Source organism: Rhodamnia argentea, chromosome 8 (genome assembly GCF_020921035.1).
Source record: "Rhodamnia argentea isolate NSW1041297 chromosome 8, ASM2092103v1, whole genome shotgun sequence".
NCBI lineage: Eukaryota > Viridiplantae > Streptophyta > Magnoliopsida > Myrtales > Myrtaceae > Rhodamnia > Rhodamnia argentea.
The window spans coordinates 643,868-667,070 of NC_063157.1; the positions used below are offsets into that span (position 1 = coordinate 643,868).

Below are 23,203 nucleotides of genomic sequence, written 5' to 3' on the forward strand. Positions count from 1 at the left end.
CATTGTTTTTGCTTAGTCGAATATTCATGCAGAATCATGGTCGCATTGGCCATTTCTCTTGGGAATTTAACGTGTAATCTCACTTATATAGTAACACGGCGCTCGAAAAATATGATTTGGTCACACGTTTCATGAAGGAACTAAACTGTTTTATACAAGTAGTTGTGGCGAAAATTATGCAGTAACATAGTATTCCGATAGATCATTCTCGTAATGAGAAAAGATTCGAGACTTTTAATTGCTTGATGAATTGTAGCTATGACAATTTTATCGCGTCAAACGATAGGGTCTGAGCGAGTAAATTCACTAAACAATAGTAATTAGTTGAACAGAATCTTCTACTATTTTTCCTAAGTAACATATTAATATTTGCTTTACTGACCCAAATCGAACTTTCGATATCAAGATCTAAGATCTGATTGTGATTTGAACCAAAACCGATCTCTCTTTTTCACGCAAAATCAAAAGTCTCTTGTGCCGCACGCAGGAGAGAGAAGAGAAGACGAGAAGCCACGTCAGCCAATAGGGCGGTCAATCCTTCATTCGCTCTTTCACGTCAACCACGCTCGTGCATGTGGCTTCTCTCATTTCACGAACGCGCTCGGGGCACTCCTCCACCCCCTGCTCCTCTCACTGCTCCCCACCGAACCTCCTCCACTCACCGCCTTCCACGCAGCCCATCGCGTCCGCGGCACTGAAACGTGGCAACTTGTGATTGGACCTTCAGTCGCGGAAGCCAACCTCCCCCCGCCAGAGAGAATACTTTGGCTTCGAAACCGAATGACCTGGGCTACACAGCTCACAAAAGTCCCGCTCGTTCGCTCAATTGGAGTTTTCCATAAAAAGACGAATCAGAGTTTGTTATAAGAGAGAGAGAGAGAGAGAGAACACTCCAGGAGAGAGAAGGTGAAACAACTGGCCACTGTGCTCCGCTTACTCTGTAGCTCTTTCGAACGATCTTTGATCAAGAGGACGAAGGCAGAGAAAGAGAATTACGAACGACGAGTTTCCCAAGTCGATCGCACAGCCGAGTTTTCTACAGTTCCGGGTAGATTTTCGGATAAAAATTGTGTTAGGATCCATCCGTTTCGGATTACTAGAGGCGGATTCATCTGTGCGTGATCGTTGGTGTGTGAACGGAGCTACAGCGTTGGAAGTGTCGTATCGGCTTCGTTTGACGGAATAATGGCCGGGAACAGCTTGGAAGAGATTAAGAACGAGAATGTGGACCTTGTACGTTCACTTTTGCTCCTCCTCTTGTTCTTGTCGGTGATTCGTTGTACCTCTATTCTGTCTTCTCCGCTCCTGCTTTAGCCTTCTTGCCTTGCAGTGTTACGGGGTTGTTCTATGTTGAATTTACACCTGCACGTGAGATTTAAATTGTAGCCTTCAATAGCTTCAGTTTAGCGTTCTAATTAAGTTTTTGGATCCACGTTTTGCTGCTATTGCTGTTTTATGTTGTGTGATTTCACGATAAGTCCTCTTTCAACTCTTAGGCTTCTGCTTGATTCTCCATCCGTATAGTGCAGCCAGCGAAATTCATGTTCGTATGTTTTTCGCTAAACATCACTAACCGCTTCCTAAGTAATGCTTCCATTGGGGAGCATCATCTTTGCTTTGTTCATATGTGATCGCACAAATTGCATTGGGTCTATTGTTTCGGTCCCTTTGTATCGACTGTATGTTCACAAGAATCTTTCACCATTCCCTCCAATGTGGTCAGCTTAGCATTATTTTAACACGTGATTGGTTTAAATGTGTGCGTCCTGTTTCTGTCAGATATTTGAATTAGATTGTCTTAGATCTCTACGTTTCACATCAGAAAGGATCATAAATCCGAACAGAGCAATTTCCGTAATGATTTCTCAATATATTTACCGAATACTGTCTACATTATTCTTCCCAGGAGCGTATACCAGTCGATGAAGTTTTCGAACAACTGAAATGCTCAAGAGAAGGTCTGTCGACTGAAGAAGCGCAGAGGAGGCTCCCACTTTTTGGGCCAAACAAGCTAGAAGAGAAGAAGGCATTTCGTCTTACATAAATCACATCTTGTCGCCTTTGAAATATTATTATTTCTAACTTGATCGATTGTTTTTCCCCTTGAAACAGGAAAGTAAGTTCCTGAAATTCTTGGGATTTATGTGGAATCCACTTTCTTGGGTCATGGAGATGGCTGCCATCATGGCTATTGCTTTGGCTAATGGAGGGGTAGTTATCTGCGCCATCCTCTGACCATCCTAAATTCTAAATTCGACTGGCAAAACATGCACAAACACAAGCACGCACATAGGTCATAGTTTTATGAGTAAATTGCACAGAAAAAAGAGATGTACATGCACATCTGTGACTGAAATCAATGTTGTGCAGGGTCAACCACCAGACTGGCAGGATTTTGCGGGCATATTAGCCTTGCTTATCATCAATTCTACTATCAGCTTTATCGAGGAAAATAATGCAGGCAATGCTGCAGCAGCACTTATGGCAGGCCTAGCACCCAAAACAAAGGTCACTCTCCTATAAGTTGCACATAACAATTTTCAGTGAACATAAATGTATGGGAGAGCATACCGAAACTGAATGTTTTTATTTGTTTTACTAAATTTTGAAGGTTCTTAGAGATGGAAAATGGAGCGAGCAAGAAGCAGCAATTTTGGTTCCTGGAGATGTGATCAGTATTAAGCTTGGAGATATTGTTCCAGCAGATGCTCGACTTTTGGACGGTGACCCTCTTAAAATTGATCAATCTGCTCTAACTGGTGAATCTCTGCCCGTGACCAAGAACCCTGGAGATGAAGTTTTCTCTGGGTCAACCTGCAAGCAAGGGGAAATAGAGGCTGTTGTCATTGCTACTGGGGTCCGTACCTTCTTCGGCAAGGCTGCTCACCTTGTTGACAGCACCAACCAAGTGGGGCACTTCCAAAAGGTACTCGTTTGAGAGAAAATTATGTCTTGATTAAACCTGCAGCTATGATAAAAACATGTTAAAAAATTAAAGTAGAATGACCATGCAAAAATGAGTGATAGAAAGAGCCTGTTGTGAAGGGATTGCACAAAATGTTGTATGATCTTATGGAAGTAAAGTGCTCTTGCTACATAATCTTTCTTTTTTCAGTGTTATGAAATCTTCATGATGACAATGACGACGATGATGATACACTCCATAGGCAAATTCATGACTACACCATTATATTAGGGCATGACCAATTGGGAACTACATTCTTTTTGAAATTTCCCATTTCTGATGTGTAATCAATGGTGACAATTTAAACCAGGTACTGACTGCCATTGGGAACTTCTGCATATGTTCAATTGCTCTGGGAATGATAGTAGAGATAATAGTCATGTACCCAATTCAGCGCCGAAAGTACAGGGATGGGATTGACAATCTGTTGGTTCTCCTTATTGGAGGAATTCCTATTGCCATGCCAACAGTCTTGTCAGTGACGATGGCTATTGGATCCCACCGGCTGTCTCAACAAGGTGCCATTACCAAGAGGATGACAGCTATAGAAGAGATGGCTGGGATGGATGTCCTTTGCAGTGACAAGACTGGGACTCTTACACTGAACAAGCTCACGGTAGACAAGAACCTGATTGAGGTTTGTACTGGTAGCACTGAAGTTATGATAATAGAGCACTGCGCAAAACTCTGATGTCTAGTACCTCAAGGATCAAAAGCAGTCTTCGAATATCTGAGAAAGCCAAAAAAAATGGGAAAATAGGTTTGATATACTAAGTTATTCCAAGAAATATTGTTACTTTACATGCTGATAATGATTCCATCAGGTATTCGCAAAGGATGTAGACAAGGACGGCGTAATATTGCTCGGCGCTAGAGCTTCCCGGGTTGAGAATCAGGACGCAATCGATGCCTGTATTGTTGGAATGTTAGCTGATCCCAAGGAGGTATTTAAATTTATGGACATCAATTTTTTAAACTTTGTTCTGCGTTGCTAAAGCTCATCAGACGATTTCGGTTTCCTGTCATCATTTCAACTATCTTCTGCCACATGGCCTAGAACTGCTGTTCCGGGAGCATCTTGTGATTTTTTCACCATAAGTATTTTCAAAGCCCAAAAAGAGCAAAAGAAAATTGAAAAAGTTCAAAAAGTTGGCGTGCTTTATGAAAGTGAGGGACACAGAAGTTTCAGTGATGTGCCTGATTTTATTGGGTTTTAAGTGATTGAACCAACAAAAAAATTTGGGCAATAATCAACCGGATAAACAAGTATCCCATCTTTATAAGGATTCATCTTGGTTTGAAAAATGCCAGTACCCAATACTACTTTCCTTGTTCCAGATTACTGAAGTGCCTCCAACTATCTTATCTGATTTTGACATGCTGTGACTGCTCTTATTGGTCATGAACGTTTGTACTGGACACAGGCTAGAGCTGATATCACCGAGGTCCATTTCTTACCTTTTAATCCTGTTGACAAGCGAACAGCTATAACATACGTGGACTCTCATGGTAACTGGCATCGAGTCAGCAAAGGTGCCCCAGAGCAGGTAAACATTTTGCTAGCTAGGCTTCTTTCTTGTTCTGGACCAAATTCGTATTTAGGCTTTTCATTGCCTCTGTTATTCCCGCCATACTTTTTTTTTTTTTTCCTTCTTTGCATATTCATGATCTAAAGTGGTTTTCAAATATCTACCAGATCGTTGATCTCTGCAAGCTTAGGGAAGATGTAAAGAAAAAAGTCCATGATATTATTGATAAGTTTGCTGAGCGTGGTCTTCGCTCCCTAGCAGTTGCCAAACAAGTGAGCCACAAGTTTACCCAAGTGTTAGGTTTGATTACCATAGTTACAATGAATGTAACTTCATGGTGATAATTCTTTTCGCCCGCAGACTGTGCCAGAGAAAACCAAGGATAGTGCTGGAGAACCCTGGCAATTTGTAGGCCTGTTACCGCTTTTTGATCCCCCAAGGCATGATAGTGCAGAGACCATCAGGCGAGCACTTAACCTCGGAGTCAACGTCAAGATGATCACTGGAGACCAGTTAGCCATAGGCAAGGAGACAGGTCGCCGCCTAGGGATGGGGACTAACATGTATCCCTCCTCCTCACTCCTGGGCCAGCACAAGGATGAATCAATTGCTGCCCTCCCTATTGATGAGCTAATTGAGATGGCTGATGGCTTTGCTGGCGTCTTTCCTGGTTTGAACAGCACTTACTTCTGCATAATAGACTTATAAAGAGAATATGATGATTTCATGATATGTGGCAAGCATATCCATATTCTCCAACTTGCAAGCAATTTTATACTCAAGTTCTTATTTCCTTGGATGTAATTTTGTTATCAAACTGGCAGAAAGATAGTAACTGTTTTGTGTCATACGAACAGAGCACAAGTACGAGATTGTGAAGAGGCTACAAGATAGGAAGCACATATGTGGGATGACTGGTGATGGCGTCAATGATGCACCAGCTTTGAAGAAGGCAGACATTGGAATTGCTGTAGCTGATGCAACTGACGCTGCCCGAGGCGCATCTGACATAGTACTCACCGAGCCAGGGTTGAGTGTGATTGTTAGTGCTGTCTTAACAAGCAGAGCAATTTTCCAGAGAATGAAAAACTACACCATTTATGCAGTCTCAATTACAATCCGTATTGTGCTGGGTTTTCTGTTGCTTGCTCTTATATGGAAGTATGATTTTTCACCTTTCATGGTGTTAATCATTGCCATATTGAATGATGGAACTATCATGACCATCTCCAAAGATAGGGTGAAGCCATCTCCCGTACCTGACTCCTGGAAGCTCAGGGAGATTTTTGCTACCGGCATTGTCCTTGGATCGTACTTAGCTGTCATGACTGTTGTTTTCTTCTGGGTTGCACATAAAACTGACTTCTTCTCGGTAAGCATATGTGTTAAATGGATAGTTATCAAGATACTCGCACATGACAAATGCTTCCTTTTGGACTGCATATGTGAATTACTTGCAGCTTGGCCTTTCTCCTTTATGAATGAAATTTTTTACACATTACCTGACTTCACAGGACAAGTTTGGAGTGAGGTCAATTAGGGACAATTCCTACGAGCTTACAGCAGCTGTCTACCTCCAAGTGAGTATTGTGAGCCAGGCACTCATCTTTGTTACTCGATCTCGGAGCTGGTCATACGTTGAACGCCCAGGTCTCCTGCTCATATCAGCCTTCTTTGTTGCACAGCTGGTGAGGAATGAAAACTTGATGGTGATAACTGATATAGTATCATTGAACATTAACAGGTTGATGACTCATTGATCTGGTTTATGCTTATCAGATTGCAACTCTCCTAGCTGTTTATGCAAACTGGGGTTTTGCGAGAATGCATGGCATCGGCTGGGGATGGGCTGGTGTTATATGGCTGTACAGCATTATCTTTTATATCCCTCTAGATATTATCAAGTTCATCATCCGGTACGCACTGAGTGGCAGGGCTTGGGATAATTTACTACAGAATAAGGTACTTATTCACCTGGCTTTTCACTTATGACAAGGAAGTTGGCAAACATGAATTTGCACGGATTTTTACATTATGCCTCTCTTGCAGTCTGTTATTTGTAGATTGCTTAGCACTGCATAAATTTCTCCCTTGCAGACGGCTTTCACAACAAAGAAAGATTATGGGAAAGAAGAGAGAGAGGCTCAATGGGCAAGGGATCAACGCACACTACACGGCCTCCAGCCACCTGAAACATCTGATAAAACCAATTTTGCAGAGCTGTCCGAAATTGCTGAACAGGCTAGGAAACGTGCTGAGGTTGCAAGGTACAGACTGGAAGAAACCAATTACATCCAAATTTAACATTTTTTTTACCAGAAATCCTGATTTTTTTTTTTCTGTTTCTATACTTCCCCAGGTTAAGAGAGCTTCATACCCTCAAGGGGCATGTTGAATCGGTTGTCAAACTGAAGGGGCTCGACATCGAGACAATTCAACAGCATTACACTGTTTGATTGAGGCTTGCAAAGTTTTAGCTGATGACTGCTTTTTTTACAGGCGTTGGCCATAGAGATAGAAAGAGGAACTATATTGATGCCGCTATTTTCATTCTGTTTTTCATTAGATGCCATTGGGGAATAATACATCAAGAAATTGCCACGGGCAATCAAGAGTAGAACGATGGAGAGAACTATGATGTTCTGTCGGTACGGAGTGCCAATATATTTACCTCTAATCGATGGATGCTTTAGGTATCCAAGCGCTTCCTCAGCAGCAGCTACCGATTTTGTAGTGTTTTCTTACGTGTGAAGAGGCGAAACATAGTTAACTCGGTGTCATCAAATGATGTAAGTCTTGCACAAGAATCTACAACGTGCTTAGGAGAAATCAATGCAATTTAAGAAATCTAAGGTTCCATTGCATGTGCTCGGAGGAGAAAACTTATTCCATGGTATTTACATGACATTAGATCGATTTCTTTTCAAAAATGCAGGTTATGGAAGTACTGGTGAGACAGATGCTTTCTCTGAAATTGACCAGGAATAAACACACCTAAAGCATTTACGAAATTAATACTGCTTTGGGGGATGCGCTGTGAGCGATGTTGCTGACAAAGCTAGCCATGACTTCTCCCCTGGTATGAAGAGCCGGATGTTATCATTCTGTGAATTTCGTATGTGACTAGTTATTTGACCGTAAAAAAAAAAAAAAAATCAGAGCAAATGTAGATGCAAAGTAACTGCCATTTTTATGCTCCGATCAAGTCATAGGACGACCACTCCGATCATCTCTACCAAATGATTGCGCCATCGGAACAAACCTCACGATCGGTCAGGGCTAACAGCTACAACAAGGAATGCCAGCAGGACCAAGGAGCAAAGCAACACGCAGTAGTATCGCGAATTAATAATTTACACAACAAAGCAGTGTCGCTCTCCCAACCTACGATCCGAGACACACCATTCCAACAAACTCCCATCAGAGCTACTATTTCCAGCGGCAAGCAAGAAAGAATATGAACAATGGCTAACTAAATCAATAAACCCTCGCAATTTCTCTCTTTTCTTTTCACCTTTTCTTCGGAGGATACCCCAGATGCTTCAGGTACCAGAGTGCCCCTTCAGCTGCATGCTGTGCGGCAGCATTTTTCTTTGACCTTGGTGCACTAAAGCACTCCAATATCGTGACTCGGGATTCATCTTTAACCTCTGTAATTACTTTGAATGAGAATCTGCAGACCCATAGCGACAGGAAAATTACCTTTGGAAGCAGATAGTGCATGTGCAATTTGTAATGTTGTCAAGAATGAGATCAAACACCGGTCAAATTTGTTAGTCTGTCTTACTTAAAAACTTAAGGGCAGATCGTGATTCTTTAATCTGTCGAAAATCTATTGTGAAACTCCCCGCTGCTATTAACACAAGCTTACTGTCTCGAGTGGCTTGGTTCCTTCGTCTTTGTAGCACTCAAAGCAAGGGAGCTTCCACTTGTTTGCCGCACATATCTCATACAACTTTGCTTTGGCCGATCCACTCTCGCCATCACCTAAAATTTAGGTATGCAAGTGCATCTATTTAGAGACCTTCTATCGCCAAAAGAGCAAAAATATCCTACAACCCTTTATTAGAAACAGATAAATAAACTACTAGACTCGATCAAAGTTCAATTAAGCAAAGCTCAAAAAAGGTGGTCATGGTATAAAGCTCTCTATTTGAAGGTATGATGCAGCTGATGCTAGGAACCTCAATGCAAACCCGCTTTCGGGGACTGCAGTGCAGGTTTCTTTCGATAGAAACTACAGATGGGACCATCTATCCGGTACGATAAGAACCTAGTCTCTGTTATTACAATAGATAATTCTGATTTTATAACAGCTTCCGATATCAAAACAAGAAGATTCTAGGTAGGAATGCCCCCCAAAATTAACATCAAGTAATCAACCTCCGTGCACCGAAGCTGGTATGACAAGAAGGTTATACCTTGAGGACTTGCCTCATCCTCACTGGTGTCCTTCTCTTTCTTGACGGTGATGATCTTGCCCTCTGTGCACAGTGCAGGGGGCATCAAAGAAGAGTCTTGAATTATGGGTGATTGTTGTGAATCAGCTTGCTTCTCTACTGGGCTTGGGTTTGCCTTAACGGTTAACCACCTTCCTGTACTGGCTAGTGCTGCTGGCTTTGCCCAACTTATTCTGGAAAAGTTTGCCATCAAGAAAAGCACGGTACCAAAACAAATCGAAACCATAACTTAGGTACCAAAAGGAGTACAGAACACACATAACGAGACAATATTGAAACTTGCAAAGGGGCAATAGGTACCGTAGAATTGGCTTAGCCGGACCCTGAACTAGAAGAGAAGGGAGAGAGAGAGAGATACAGAATTGGCAGCAGCTACTATAGATAGTCTCTTCCATTTTAAGGTCAGCTAACAGGAATGAAGCTTTTTACCTGAAGATGAGGCTTTGCGTTGATGACGCTTTGCGGATTTCTCAGGTCGAAGCTTTTTGGGTCGGAATGCTTCTCCTCCATCTGCTCTTGCATTGCAATACCGACTCGTCCTCGTCTCTCTCTCTCTCTCTCTCTCTCTCTCTCTGATTGTACAGTAGGTAAAATTTGCGGGAGAAATGCTAGAACGTGCTTTTAGACTTCTCGCGAAAAAATAAATTAATTTAAAAAAAATTATTTGTGTCACTTGTAAAAATAAATAAATAAATAATAACTTTATTGTATCTAAATATGAATTATTGTTGGTATTTAAACTTTTGTTATTAATTACTTTAAGCAATAAAAATCATCATTAAAAATACATAAATTATTTGTTTTTCATGGGAGAGGATATATGAGTGAACCTGTCAAAGAAAGAGACAAGAGATAACGCAGTAAGCTAGAAAATGGAAAAAAGGGATCTAGAGGTTCAACTACCAGCAGTCAGTCACGAGTAAACTTTGTTAAAAAAATGTGCCTAATACCAAAAAAAATCCAACTTTAGCATTTATGATAATTATATCCAAACAAATTTTCTATCTCATAAAAAATCTCAAACTTTTACTTTTGTCTCAATTCTACCAAACTAATACCCAAAAAAATCTTCAACTTTAACATATATCCCAATTATATCCGAAACATTTTTTTTTTTGTAAGAATATATCCGGAATATTTTTTTATCTCATAAAAAACCTCAAACTTTTACTTTTATCCCAATTCTATCGGCATCAGTGTTCCGTCCATAATCATCATTACTTAATCTTACATGGCTCGAATTTTCTCGCTAAATTTATCAATTAATCTTCAAAATTTAGAAACAGTGGGTTTTAGGAACAACAAGATTTTAGATCGTTCGTCTAAATATCTTCATGTTTAGCCATTCGTTGGGCTATTGAGTGTCAAGTAACTCTGCATCTCCTAACAATATGTAGGGAAGCAAGCAATAGAAAAGAGGAAGAAGTGTCAAAAAAGTTCTAAACCTATTGCATTGATTTATCATTAAATTGGCACAAATGCAAAAGGTTTATGACTAAAAAAAGGTTTGGGACCGAATTGGCACAAAAAAATAGGTTTAGGACTTTTTTGACACCTTTCTCCATAAAAGAAGTTCAAGGGTTTTTCATGTCAACTTTGCTGAGCTATAATTCATTAACAACGTGGAAACACCACATAAGATTAATTAATGGCGATTATGGATGAAAGGCTAATAGTGGTAGAATTGGGACAAAATTAAAAGTTGAAGATTTTTTATGAGACAAAAAAAAAATTTTGAATGTAATTAGGATATATGCTAAAGTTGAGGTTTTTTTTTTATTTTAATACTAGGCCGGTGAATTGGGATAAAAGTAAAAGTTTAGAGTAGAATTGGGGCAAAAGCAAAAGTTGGAGATTTTTTAGGAAAAATTTCAAAAAAAGGACCCAAGTGTCTTCATTTTCTCAAATAAGGCTCTGAAGTGAACTTTGTTGCAAATGAGAGCCTAAAGTGCCATCATAATCTCAAAGAAGGGCTTGAGGTGCCTATGATTGTTTCAAATAAGGGCCTAACCTTGCCAATTGATCACCCAAATTTTTCGACCAATCAAAAGCATTTTGGTAAAAATGTAAATTTAATCTTTTTTTTTTGTTAAAACAAAAGAAAAAACAAAAAGTGACAAAAAAAAAAGAGGAAAAAATCACTCGGGAGGTCTATTTCTTTGTTGTTGTTTTGTTTTTTTGTTTTTTTCAAAATATATTAAAAATAGAAAATGAAAAAAATAAAATAAAGTATTAAATGACTAAAATACCCCTAACTAAAGTGACCTAGGCCTATTTGTTATATTAATATAGTCACTTTAGGCTCTTATTTGAAACAATATGTAGTTCATGCCCTTCTTTGACACGATGAGGGCACTTCATGCTCTTATTTGAAATAACGTCTAATTTATGCCCTTATTTGAGAAAATGAGGCCACTTGGGGTCCTTTTTTGAAAATTTTTTGATTTTTTATGAATTATCACAAATACTAAAGTTAGAAATTTTTTTGAGTATTGGGCCTTAAAAAATGTTCCGTCTCTCCTACTTCATTAGTTGCACTGACCGGACCAAGATAGGTTGGTCGCATTTCATGCCAATGGGCTGGGCCTAGCTCTGAAATTCACCTACCAGCGCTCTCTCTCTCTCTTTCCTCTCGTTTTACAGCGACCTATTTATGAATGAATGGCTCCGTCTCGTGTGATTTGGTCAAAACCCAAACCAGCCAGACAACCTTGAGAGAAGGGAAGCAAGCATTAAACAGGGGTAGAATCATCAATGAACGATGGGATTGAAGGTCAAGGCAGGGCCTGCTCCCGCTGCTGCACAATCGCATTTAAAGAGGGTTTCATCGTCTCCAAAATGGCACATGAACCGATGCAACCCCACCGAAACCACTTCCTTTCGCCTTTTGTTCTAGTTCAGCCATCTCTCTCTGTTGTCAGTCCAGTCCATATCCGTTCACACGCATTTTAGCAGCTGCACTCTCGTTAAATGAAATGGGAGAGAGAGAGAGAAGATTTGATCTCCTTGATGTATTTACTACTACGATATGCACAACCATATGCACGTATCTCGAGAATATATTCAGCTACGGTCGGCAACATGCAGCTCATACCCTCAATTTTTTTTAAGCTCCCTTATATATACCCGCTAGGTTTCATTTCATGATGAAAGTTGAAACCAAAAGAGAGAGAGAGAGAGATGAGAGTATCGAGTCTGGAGACGTCAACAAAACAACGATGAGGAGGGCTAAGAGAGTCGTCAAAGTCGTGGGTCTAGTGCTAGTGTCGTTGCTTCTCATAACCCCGACGACCACACAAACACAATCCATCCGTACACGTGAAGAAGCAACTCCAACCCCCCCCCAACAATCTATACTAACCCAAGACAAGAGAAGCGGATCATCTAGACGTGGCCGTGGCCGTGGCGGTGGCCGAGGAACAAGGACTCGACCGAGAGCCAATTGCGACCCCTTTTACCGCTTCCTCTTCGGAAGCTGCGGCCAATGGCCCTTCTCCACCTCCCCTTCCTCTCCTGACAACCCCTTCTCCCGGCCCCGCCCTCGCCCTCGCCCTCGCCCGTCCCCTCCTCTGCTCCCCCACCCCTCGTTTTCTCTCCTCCCCCCATCCCCGTCCCCCTCCCGCCCCCGCTTGTCTCCTCCCCTCCGCCCCTCCTGCAGCAACCCCCTCCTTTACCCTCCTCTCCCCCGCCTCCACCGGAACCAGAGTCACCACCTTCCCCTTCCCCCCCCCACCTCCATCCTCTCCGCCGCCCGCCGCATCCCCACCACCTCCCTCCCCTCCGCCACCCTCTCCACCCCCGCCCTCCCCGTCTCCTCCCCCGCTCGTCCCGTCACCGCCCCCGCCGGAAGAGCTCCCTCCGCCCCCCCTGCCAGTGGCCCCTCCTCCGCCGCCGCCTTGGTTCTTGTCTCCGCCCACCGAGTTCATTTTCCCACCGCCGCTTGTTCCCTCTCCGCCCCCGCCAGTAGTCCAGGAAGCACCGCCCGCGTTCCCATGGCTATCACCACCCGCCTTCGCCTCAGAGGCACCACCATTTCCACTGGTGTCCCCACCCCCTCCTTTCACCCTACCAGAGACGCCACCGGACTTCCTCCTGCCGCCGCCGACCCTCCCGCCCATCCCCGTTTTCTCTCCTCCAGCGCCTGAGCCGCCTTTCTTCCCATTGCTGCCACCGGAACTTCCACTACTAACGCCACCGTCATTTCAACTTCCGGAAACGCCGGATTTCATCTTGCCGCCTCCGCTGTTCCCCGGCATTCCGACATGGTCGGCACCGCCAATTCCGTTTTTGCCTCCATTTCAGTTCTCGCCGCAGTTCGACTCTCCGTCTATTAAGCACTGATCTGTTTTGGTTTGGCTTCTTGGTGTAAACAGAGTATCTTGTTTTTTTTTTTTTTCTGTTCATTTTGCATGTCAAGAACCTTTTTGCATGTGATTTTGGTGTTTGTACATCCCCTTTTTTGTTTGATGACGACAAAAAGAAAAGGAAGTTGATGACATGACACTAGCTTCAATTATTTTTTACCGTACGATCTCTCAATTAATGAATATTTATGTAAAATATGCGATAGCTGTGACCTGCTATCAAGAAAAGAATTGCAGCATGTCATTTCTATAAGCGATCCCACGTTTAGGATTAGAAGAAGTGTCATATGGGAACAATGGTATGTGGGTCTACGGTTAAAATTATAGTTTGAAGCATTTCCCAAAAGAAAATGATCTGCAAGCTGAACACTGTCAGACTTTAATTCCTTGTTAACCATATTCCAACATGTACATTTCAAATTACAGTGAAAATCGAGTCGGTAATCGATCCGTGCATTTTAACCTCTCTTTTTATTAATGTATTCCTTTTGGTTTTTTTTTAATTTAAATATTATTTTAAGTTTCATTTATTTCAACAAAAAAAATATATAAATAAATGAATGAGTGAATTCTTAATTCTATTTGCACCCCCATGCCTCAGTGTTAGCTCATTCTGCATAACGAGTGAGTTCCACAACTTGGGGGTGTGGAACCATTCCCAATCTTGCCTGTTGCTTCCACAGCCATGGACAAAACTCCTTCGACGCAGTATTAATAAAGAAAGACCACAACTTGGAGGTGTTGTTCTTCAGCCCGGTTAAAAGTTAATACCCGTCTCTCATTCCTACTCTTCCACATGTACCAGCAACTAAAATGCTCTTTCAGTCACAATCTCTAGACTTGAACTGACATCTGGACGAGACTTCTCAGCATCAAAGGCAGTATTCTCAGTAATCTGCTCTTCGTAAATTCTGATGCCAGCACACCCAGACCACATAGTTTGTACGTCTAGCCCATGGTAAACACCAAATGCTCTACGAGGATCCTGCTTAATCTTTCCATAGAATGGCAGCACAAATGACGCTGCGATTTAGGTGGGCCTTGGGCTTTCCCAATAACTTTCGACGCCTGCTTCTCAACTGCATGAGAACCGGAGGCTTTTCAGTCTAGCCGCACCTCTTTTTTCATCGCTGTCTTGCCCAATGATGAGCAGTTTTGACTCAAAGATTTCCATCTCTCTCCGAGGGCCCTCTTTAGTCTGTGCTCACCTTGGCTTCAACTTTATCCTAGGCTAATCTAGTACGTTTAGAATTAGAAGATAATCCGTTCCAAATTTAATCTTCCCAATGCGCTGTCGGCAACTTTTCCTTTTAACGAAAAACCAGAGGCGATTCTAAAAGGGTATGTTTATTTATTCCGCTATAAAGGAAAGATACTTTCTCGTATATCCTTTTTTAAGAAAATTATTTCCCATTTTCAGGTTAGAAAATTCAATTTCCCCAATGTAAACATATATATTTTCTCTAATCGTAAATGACTCTCCCTTAACCGATCATTTTCGGAAACCAAAGGTGTAAAAGTGCATAAAAGTTATTGGCAAAAAAAACTCTTTCACTTAATCAAGAACACCTAATCAGCTACAAGGAATCATGGATCGAGTTGCGCTCCGGTCTCTCGACATTAGCCAAAGTTATGTTTGATGCCAGAGCATTCCTTGAAGACATCGAAGAGTTGCCGATTCAATGAACGCTTCTCACCGATTGCGAGGTTATCGATCGGCTTCTTACCAATCAACGAATTTTACCGATATCAAAGTTCATTCATCGGTAACTTCGGACCGTTCACATTCGTCGAAGGCCGTCCATAACTTCTTATATTTTCAAGAGTAGTTGAATGACGTTTAGATTTACAGAGTCTTTATTAATTGTGATTTATCTTCCCTAAAGAGTCAAAATTCTAGTTCCTAGGAATTTATTATGTTTTCTATTTTCCACGAGTCTTTTGTCTTTCCCAAGAGTTTTGTATTTCATCGATTAGTCTCATTACTCAAGCTCGGAGGGTTGTTCCATGCTTGCCTAAATAAGGATGCTTTGATGAATGAGAATGGGTGACTTGTTTTGATTGATGAATTAATCGAGCCTTTGGCTTGTTAACAAGAATGATTTCTTGTTTCTACTAGGGGTGAGCAAATCGGATTGCCCGAACCGGGACCGCCCGGACCGGACCGGGACCGGTGGTCCGGTTCCCGGTTCTAGAGGGAGCGGTCCGGTTCCCGGTTCTAGGGTCCGCCAGGACTGGACCGCTAGGACCGGACCGATCGATTTTTTTTTTTATATTTTGATCAAGAAAGCTCCATGCGCATGGAGTTTTCTCGATCTTGCCTTTTTAGTCCCCAAATAAAATCTCCATTTCGATCTTGCCTCAGTTGGTCCTTGGGCCATTTTTGACCCAAAGGGAGATTATTTTTGCTTGAATCCCATATGCATTTTGGAAACAATCTTGCAAAAAATTCTCAACTTTGCATTGAAAGACCCATTTTAGGAAATGAACTCGAAATTTTTTAATGTCCAATCTCTATATTTTCTAGATCAAGACCGTCCAAGAATGGTACAATTTTTTTTTTGGCATATGTTCAATCCAATGGAATTGCCCGGGAACCGGACCGGACCGGTGGTCCGGTTCCCGGATCCGGAAAATTGAGAACCGGAACCACCGGTCCGGTTCTCGGTTCTTGAGGGGAACCGGACCGGACCGGGAACCGATCACCCCTAGTTTCTACTCTTATCTCTTAAGTAGATTCCTACGGGTGGCAAGTATCATATCCCTTAGTTCCTCCCTTGTGTTACCTCCTACTTCTCTACGCTTTTTCCCGGTGTCGGTCGATATCGAAGCTTTGGTTCAATGGCTGGTCGTCATCAACGTGGACCAAACGTTGAGTTTCCTACTGCTCGATAAAGAGACCTACGAGACGTGGAGGCGGATGATTTAAGAAGACAAGCACATCAACTGCAGGAGCATTTGCAATGCTACGAACCTGCGGGACGTGATGATCTGCGTCACGATTCAAATGGTATTCCCTCTGACGAAGAAAATGTCAACCCCTTTGCTAGTGCTCGAAGTGATGCTTCGAGTGAGGAGGGACTTCCTTGACGTTAGCATCGAAGACCTCATGCATTTCAACGAGATTCATATGTGAAGGTTGATATTCCTGAATTCAAAGGGAAACTTCAACCCGAAGAGTTCATGGATTGGCTACACACGGTCGAAAGAGTTTTTGACTACCAAAACATACCGAATGATAGAATGGTGAAGCTCGTTGCCATTAAGCTTAAAAAGCACGCATCTATTTGGTGGGAGCGTTTGAAGAAGCAAAGATCTCGTGACGGAAAAAGTCGTATCATCACGTGGGAGAAGATGCGAAAAGAATTGAAGAAGAAGTTCCTACCGATGAACTATCAACAAAATACTTTCCTCCAATTCCACAATTTGAAGCAAAAGAAGCTGTTCGTGGAGGAATATACCGCGGAATTTGATCACCTTATGATGCTTTGTGACGTTTTTGAGTCCGAGGAGCAAACTGTTGCTCGGTACCTTGGCGGACTTCGATCAGAAATCGGTAATGTTGTCCAACTTCAGCCTTATTGGACTTATAGTAATGTTTGTCAATTTGTTCTTAAGGTTGAACGGCAACTTAAAGAGGCTCGTGCTAGTTCGTGATATTGAAACAAAGAAAGCTATTCCGAAGGGGAGAGTTCTTCTCTTCCTAAAGAAAAAGCTATGGCTTCAAAATCCGTGTTGAAGAACAGTGGATCATCGAGTTTCAAGCGCTCCAATTCTGTCAAATGTTTCAAATGCCAAGGGTTTGGACATATTGCCTCCGATTGTCCAAATTCTAAGATTGATTATCTAGTAGAAGAAGAAATTGAAGAAGACAATCATGAAGGCTCCCATCGTTCCAATGAAGAATCGGAGGAGGGAGATGAAGTTATCTATGGAGACCAAGGAGAGTCTGCAATCATTCGTCGGATCTTGAATGCTATTCCCGATGGAGACGATGCGTGGCTTCGTAACAACATTTTTCACACTCGATGCACCTCTCATGGAAAGGTGTATGATGTTATCGTCGATAGAGGAAGTTGTGAAAATGTCGTAGCATCAGCGATGGTGGACAAATTGCACCTCAAAACGGAGAAACACCCACAACCATACAAGCTTTCTTGACTTCACAAGGGAAATGAGGTACGAGTCGATAAACGATGTCTCGTCCAATTTTCCATTGGAAAAAAAAATATACCGATGAAGGGTGGTGTGACGTCGTTCCCATGGATGCTTGCCATTTGCTTCTCGGGAGGCCTTGGCAATTTGATAAAAAAACAAAGCATGATGGGTTCAAAAATACTTATGCTTTCAAGAAAGATGGAGTCAAGATCATCTTGGGTCCTTCCAAAATGGAGAGTATTCCTAAACCATCTATTGGGGAGGGAAATAATTTGCTCTCTAAATCTGAAGTTGATAAAGCTTTGGAAGATTCCATGGAGGCACATGCTCTTATAGTGTTAGAGGAGAACGAAGAACATTATAATGTTCCTACTAAGATAAAACCTTATCTCCGAGAATTTTCGGATGTTGTTCCGGAAGAAATTCCACCTGGCGTTCCACTTATTATAGATATCCAGCATTGTATTGGGAAAAATCCTGTTAGTCCATTAGACTTAGCTCTACTTCCCATCACTCATCATTTTAGCGGAGACACCGAGGAACATGCGGATTATTTGAAAAAGCTCCATAAGCAGATTTGGGAAAAGATTATAAAGCACAATGCCAAGTATGAAGAAAGAGCGAACAAGCATCGACGGCCTGCGGCTTTCAAAGAAGGAGATTTGGTTTGGCTTCATCTTCGAAAGGAACGATTTCCTCGAGGTCGTCATGGAAAATTGAAGCCTAGAGCCGATGGATCTTTCAAAGTGCTACAGAGGATCAATGACAACCCATATAAAATCGAACTCCCTGGTGAGTATGCTGTTTTTGCAACGTTCAATGTTGCCGATCTTTCTCCTTACCATGAAGAAGAAGACGAAGGAAACTCGTAGACGAGTTTTCATGCAGCAAAAGCGCTCGATGCCGGAGCATTCCTTAAAGACATCGAAGAGTTGCCAATTCAACAAACGCTTCTCACCGATTGCAAGGTTACCGATCGGCTTCTTACCGATCAACGAATTTTACCGATATCAAAGTTCATTCATCGGTGACTTCAAACTATTCACATTCGTCCAAGGCCATCCATAATTTCTTATATTTTCAAGAATGGTTGAATGACTTTTAGATTCCCAGAGTCTTTATTAATTGTGATTTGTCTTCCTTAAAGAGTCAAAGTTATAGTTTCTAGGAATTTATTACATTTTCTATTTTCCATGAGTCTTTTGTCTTTCCTAAGAGTTTTGTATTTCATCGATGAGTCTCATTACTCAAGCTTGGAGGGTTGTTCCATGCTCGCTTATATAAGGAAGCTTCGATGAATGAGAATGGGTGACTTGTTTTGATTGATGAATGAATTGAGCCTTTAACTTGTTAACAAGAAGGATTTCTTGTTTTTACTCTTATGTCTTAGATGGATTTCTACGGGTGGCAAGTATCATATCTCTTAATTCATCATTTGTGTTACCCCCTACTTTTCTATGCTTTCTCACGTCGTCAATGTTGGATGCAGTTTTCTTGTTAAAGTTGGTCAAACCAAACAAAGGAATGGGAAAAGCTGCGAGGAACGCTTCATATCATAGCTCCACCGTTTGTCCTAGCTAGAGACAGTATTAAATGTACCGTGTAGAACATGTATGGAGTTGTCGGTTTCGTCGCGAGCCTCCACGGCAACGACACATTACAATCCGGTCGCGGGCAGAGTCGTCCTAAGGAATTTTCGCCCATTCCCCACAACACAACCAGAAGAAGTAAACGAAACGCAAAAGAGACCAGATGCCACGGGTTCCACAGGTGGGCCCCGGACACGAACAGAGGGGAGACGCGAGACTAGGAGGAGGGGGAAAGATCAATCAAAGCCCACAATTCCTCCACAAACGAACGCGAGCAGTGTCACACACCCATCTATCCATCCATCATCGAACGCCATTATTATTGGCCTTTTTTTGTTTTATTTTTTTCGTTAAATTCTTATTTTTCATGACATTCAGCACAACCTACGCTTCCATTTTCCTTCTTTAGCCTCCACCTCCTTTTCCACCACCATCTCTTTTGCACTTTCCTTCTCCTCTCTCTCTCTCTCTCTGGAGACGACCCGCAACACATGGCCTGCGACGACGAGGCTGAGTGGCTGACCATCGCCATGACGGACGACTCCACGGTGGCGGAGCTCCTCATCCGGATCCGCCGCGGGGACGCGCCTCCTCACGCGGCCGCCGCGCGCGCTCTGAAGCTCGACTGGACCGTGCGTCAGCGTAGGTCGTCCAACTCCAAGCCCGCGCCGAAGGACCCCGGGCGGAAGAAGGGCGGCGGCGAGCCAGCTCGAGCGAGCCCGACGACTCCCCTCTCCTGGAGCGGTGCCACCTCCACCAGCGGCGGCGGCGGTGGAGGAGGAGGCGACGAAGAGTGTAGCGTCCCCGTCGTCAAGTCACCGGAGAAGGCAAGATCTAAGGTGGGTACTGTAATCGTACTGCGCTCGTGCACTTCTTTTTTTCAACGTCGTTTGCTCTAGCGGCCACGTGTCGCTCTTCCATAGGCTCGAATCTGGTTCGCGAGGCTTGTGCGAGGGGGGGAGTTTTGTTGTTTTGGGCCAGCGGTTTAAGGAGATCGGCGCGTCGGTTCTCGTAACATGAACCGTCAAACACGGCCTGCTGACCGTGGCGTCACCAAATCCAACGGTGGAGATCAGTGTGGGCTCTGAGTCGAGGTCCGAGTATACACTAACCAGTTGGGTGGTCTCTTCGTTTCCCAGTTGTGGACGAAGATGACCCATGTGTCCTCGGGTATTTACCCGGGGGAGTGGATGAGCAGAAGAAACACCTTAGAAAGAGACGCTTCGTTGAAAACGGGACTGCTTTTCCCGGGTCGTGACCGACCCATTCGGACCCTTGCTTCGGTCCCATATTAGCTCTCGAGATTTTCAACCTTTTCTTTTACTGTTAATTTGCGAGGGTCAACCCCCGTCTTACTAAACGGCGTTTGCGAGGCACAAGGGCATTTAGGTAAAACGCGCGTGCTGTTAGGGGGTGGCGTGTTGTCGTGGCAAAAAAATGGGAGTGTGTGCAGTTTTGGTTGGGTAGTGGTTGTGCGCTTTATGTTGAACTCTGCTTTTACAAGAGCCGAATTATTCGGTGCGTCCCGCCTCACTTTACGGTCCCCTGGGGGCGCATGCATGTTGCGCTACATCTCGCCATCGCAAGCGTCGCCGAATCATATCAAAGCTACAACGACCCTGAAATCCTTTTCTCCAAAGGATCGATCAGCTTGATCTTCATCACGTCACGGCATGAAGTGTTTCTGTCTCCATTTCTCGCCGGTGATCTCGAGTGATGTTCGCAAATGCCCTCTGCTTTTGCGTACTTTTCACGTGACAGGGCAGACGGCAGAGTACTGTATTGCGACGGCTGACTGTCGGTTTTGCGAGAAGTGCATCGCATGACAAACCCCCCCGTCCCCGATTTGCTCAAATGGGAAAAAGGACAAAAAGCAAAGGGGGAGTTTCACGAGACGGTTTGGCAGGGTCAGAAGTTGGGATGCTAAACCTTTTCTGGGCACGATGGATGGCCTCGATTGGGCCTGGTGTTCTAGTGAAAAATGATTGGATTATATGGTTTAGAAAAATTTTTCAACGGAAAACACTGTCGTAAGGGACCAGTTTGTGATTCTTGTTCATTTCCTTTCCGTGCATGGGCTGACTTTTGACTCTTACCTGGGTTCCTCTTCGGATATTGGGCTATCGGGCCCAATTTGAATTTTGCCCAGATAACGGCCGGTAACCGAAGCATGTAGAATGACCAAATCGTCAACGAACCCAGCCCAAATTATTCAACCTTGTGCACTCTCTTTTCTCCCACTCCAATTGCGAGTTGTTGTTCTCATCTTTTTAGACGACCCTTTCCAATGCAAGTGCTTGACGTTCCCAGTTTTGCTTTTGCCTGTTGTTTTTTTTTTTTTTGGTAAGGTGCTTTTGCCTGTTGTTTAATTTCATCATGGACCAAAATGACTTGACTTGTGGAAAATGTCATCCAGACCATCAATGGGAGCACGACCACGAGCGCTGGCACACCCAGCAAGAGACCGAGAAAGAAAAAGGTAACAAATTCTCGGACTTACGAATTTCTTCGTGGTCTCTGTAGTACAAGTGAAGTTATTAGAATTGTGTCCAAAGACATACAGTTTCTAGAGTAGTACTCGAGGTGATGTGAGCGTTGCATAGAGATTGTACGTGTTCAGTTTTTTGTTCATCTTGTTTGAAAGTGGTATACATTGTCATAATCCCTCTAATTTGCGTGGATATATCTCTGACACTTGTGGCAGACACTGGCTGAACTGAGGGAGGAGGAGAACAAGCTCTTGAAGGAAAGAAGAAGACTAAGATGGGTATGTTTGCTTCTTTCCATGTTGCGAGTCGCCGCTCTTTAGCATCGGAGTAGGATGCTTTGTCCTAGATGGATGAGTTTTCGCTTTTCTTGATGGGCAGGGATTGGAAAACTTGCGTCTTGTCGTTGAGAAGCAAAGACTTGCGAACCAAAGCTTGAAGAAGATGAAGGTGAGGTTTCCTTTCTCGTGTTAAGCTGTATGAAGTTGTGTCTTCTTTGTAGTAATTTGGAAGTACCGTTTAGCCTATCGATTGGGTATCAAGGCACTATATCAACTTGAGTCATGATTTAGCTTTGATCTTTCTCATGTTTTTGTTCCTTAACTAATTGGATCTGCCTCGACTATATAAAAAAAAAAAAAAAAAAAGCGAAGTGGCTATGGTACCTTGTAACTGATGACACTATCCTCTTATGGGCGACTTGTTTGGAATGGCTATGGATTCAGATTAGGGAAATATTCTTCGAATCTCTCAGATGCTGATGGTGATTTTATATCGCTGCACAGCTTGATGTGCAATGTAAGCAGGAAGCCAAGATGACTCCCCAAGTGCAACCACAGAATGCCGGTTCCGGTTCCCCGTGCAGGAGCACATCAAAACTATGCAAGGTCGAAACTTGTGAAAGAATCTTTGAGCTACCTGATCTCAATTTGCCAGTGGAAGATTCCGGCTGAGACTTCCACTTGCAACGTGCTGAGAGTTCCAAGCAATCACGTAGCAGGGAGTTCACTGAGGGTCGGGTCGGATCGTGTCCCTGATTGGAGAGTCCCGATTGTGTTGTAGGATGAATCCTGTAACAAACTATGACAAGGGTTTGACAGTTCCAGGTCCATTTTTAACCTTTCTAATTGCATGTAAGTAAATTTTAATCAAGCAAGTTAGGGGGAGTGGTTTATAAATGTTAACATGTCAAGGTCGGTTTTTTTTCAAGTTTTCGTAATACGAAGGGAGAGTATTCCTTGATCAATTGTCCTCTTTTATCTGTTGGCAGATTTGTTGATCCATTTGGAGTTATGGTAACATCGATTCTACTTCGTATGCTGGGTCTTTTAGTTACGAGAGTTTCCTGGTCAATAATTGTTTCGGATCATCAGCTTAGAAGGTGAATATCCTTTCAAAGGTGAACATCTTTCGATAGTTCCCAGCAGACTAGCTTACACGTAGCTCCATTTATTTTATGAAAAATGAATGATTTAAAAAAATATTTTTTCTAAAAGCGATTATTTATTTTGATAATAATAATAAATAAATGAAAAATATTTTCATCAAAAAGTTTAGAGATTATTGTCGATGATGAAAATATTTTCTATTGATTAATTATTTCAAGCGATCCAAATAAAATTTCTAATGAAAGCTGAAATGTCGCCACACCT

At 42.8% G+C, this 23,203-nt stretch overlaps 4 protein-coding genes across 5 annotated transcripts; 2 read left to right on the forward strand and 2 right to left on the reverse strand.

Annotated features, from left to right (window-relative positions):
• The first annotated feature begins 838 nt into the window (after positions 1-838).
• LOC115737960 (ATPase 9, plasma membrane-type) lies at positions 839-7,095 on the forward strand. The gene is made up of 15 exons (XM_030670414.2): positions 839-1,233; positions 1,907-2,026; positions 2,113-2,211; positions 2,371-2,508; positions 2,612-2,926; positions 3,276-3,602; positions 3,790-3,909; positions 4,390-4,512; positions 4,662-4,766; positions 4,855-5,164; positions 5,352-5,866; positions 6,009-6,182; positions 6,274-6,456; positions 6,592-6,761; positions 6,854-7,095. The coding sequence occupies exons 1-15, from the start codon at positions 1,186-1,188 to the stop codon at positions 6,948-6,950; spliced, it is 2,844 nt and encodes a 947-aa protein (XP_030526274.2). The 5' UTR covers positions 839-1,185; the 3' UTR covers positions 6,951-7,095.
• Positions 7,096-7,183: 88 nt separating this feature from the next.
• LOC115737959 (ribonuclease 3-like protein 1) lies at positions 7,184-9,509 on the reverse strand. The gene is made up of 5 exons (XM_030670412.2): positions 9,384-9,509; positions 8,916-9,127; positions 8,366-8,481; positions 8,009-8,167; positions 7,184-7,234 (listed from the first exon to the last, which is right to left on the reverse strand). The coding sequence occupies exons 2-5, from the start codon at positions 8,931-8,933 to the stop codon at positions 7,204-7,206; spliced, it is 324 nt and encodes a 107-aa protein (XP_030526272.2). The 5' UTR covers positions 8,934-9,127; positions 9,384-9,509; the 3' UTR covers positions 7,184-7,203.
• On the forward strand, positions 9,496-22,794 carry LOC115737958. Of its 2 annotated transcripts, XM_048283673.1 has the most exons (6): positions 9,496-9,526; positions 19,521-19,904; positions 21,482-21,544; positions 21,770-21,832; positions 21,933-22,001; positions 22,337-22,794. In XM_048283673.1, exons 2-6 carry the CDS (start codon positions 19,557-19,559, stop codon positions 22,502-22,504), a joined length of 711 nt encoding a protein of 236 aa, XP_048139630.1. In that variant the 5' UTR covers positions 9,496-9,526; positions 19,521-19,556; the 3' UTR covers positions 22,505-22,794. The 2 variants fall into 2 exon arrangements, with proteins under 2 accessions (XP_048139630.1, XP_030526268.2); XM_030670408.2 differs by lacking the exon at positions 9,496-9,526 and having other exon boundaries at positions 19,457-19,904.
• Positions 12,335-13,072, reverse strand: LOC115738026 (acanthoscurrin-2). Its single transcript, XM_030670502.2, has one exon. It carries the CDS (start codon positions 13,070-13,072, stop codon positions 12,335-12,337), a length of 738 nt encoding a protein of 245 aa, XP_030526362.2.
• Positions 22,795-23,203: the final 409 nt, after the last annotated feature.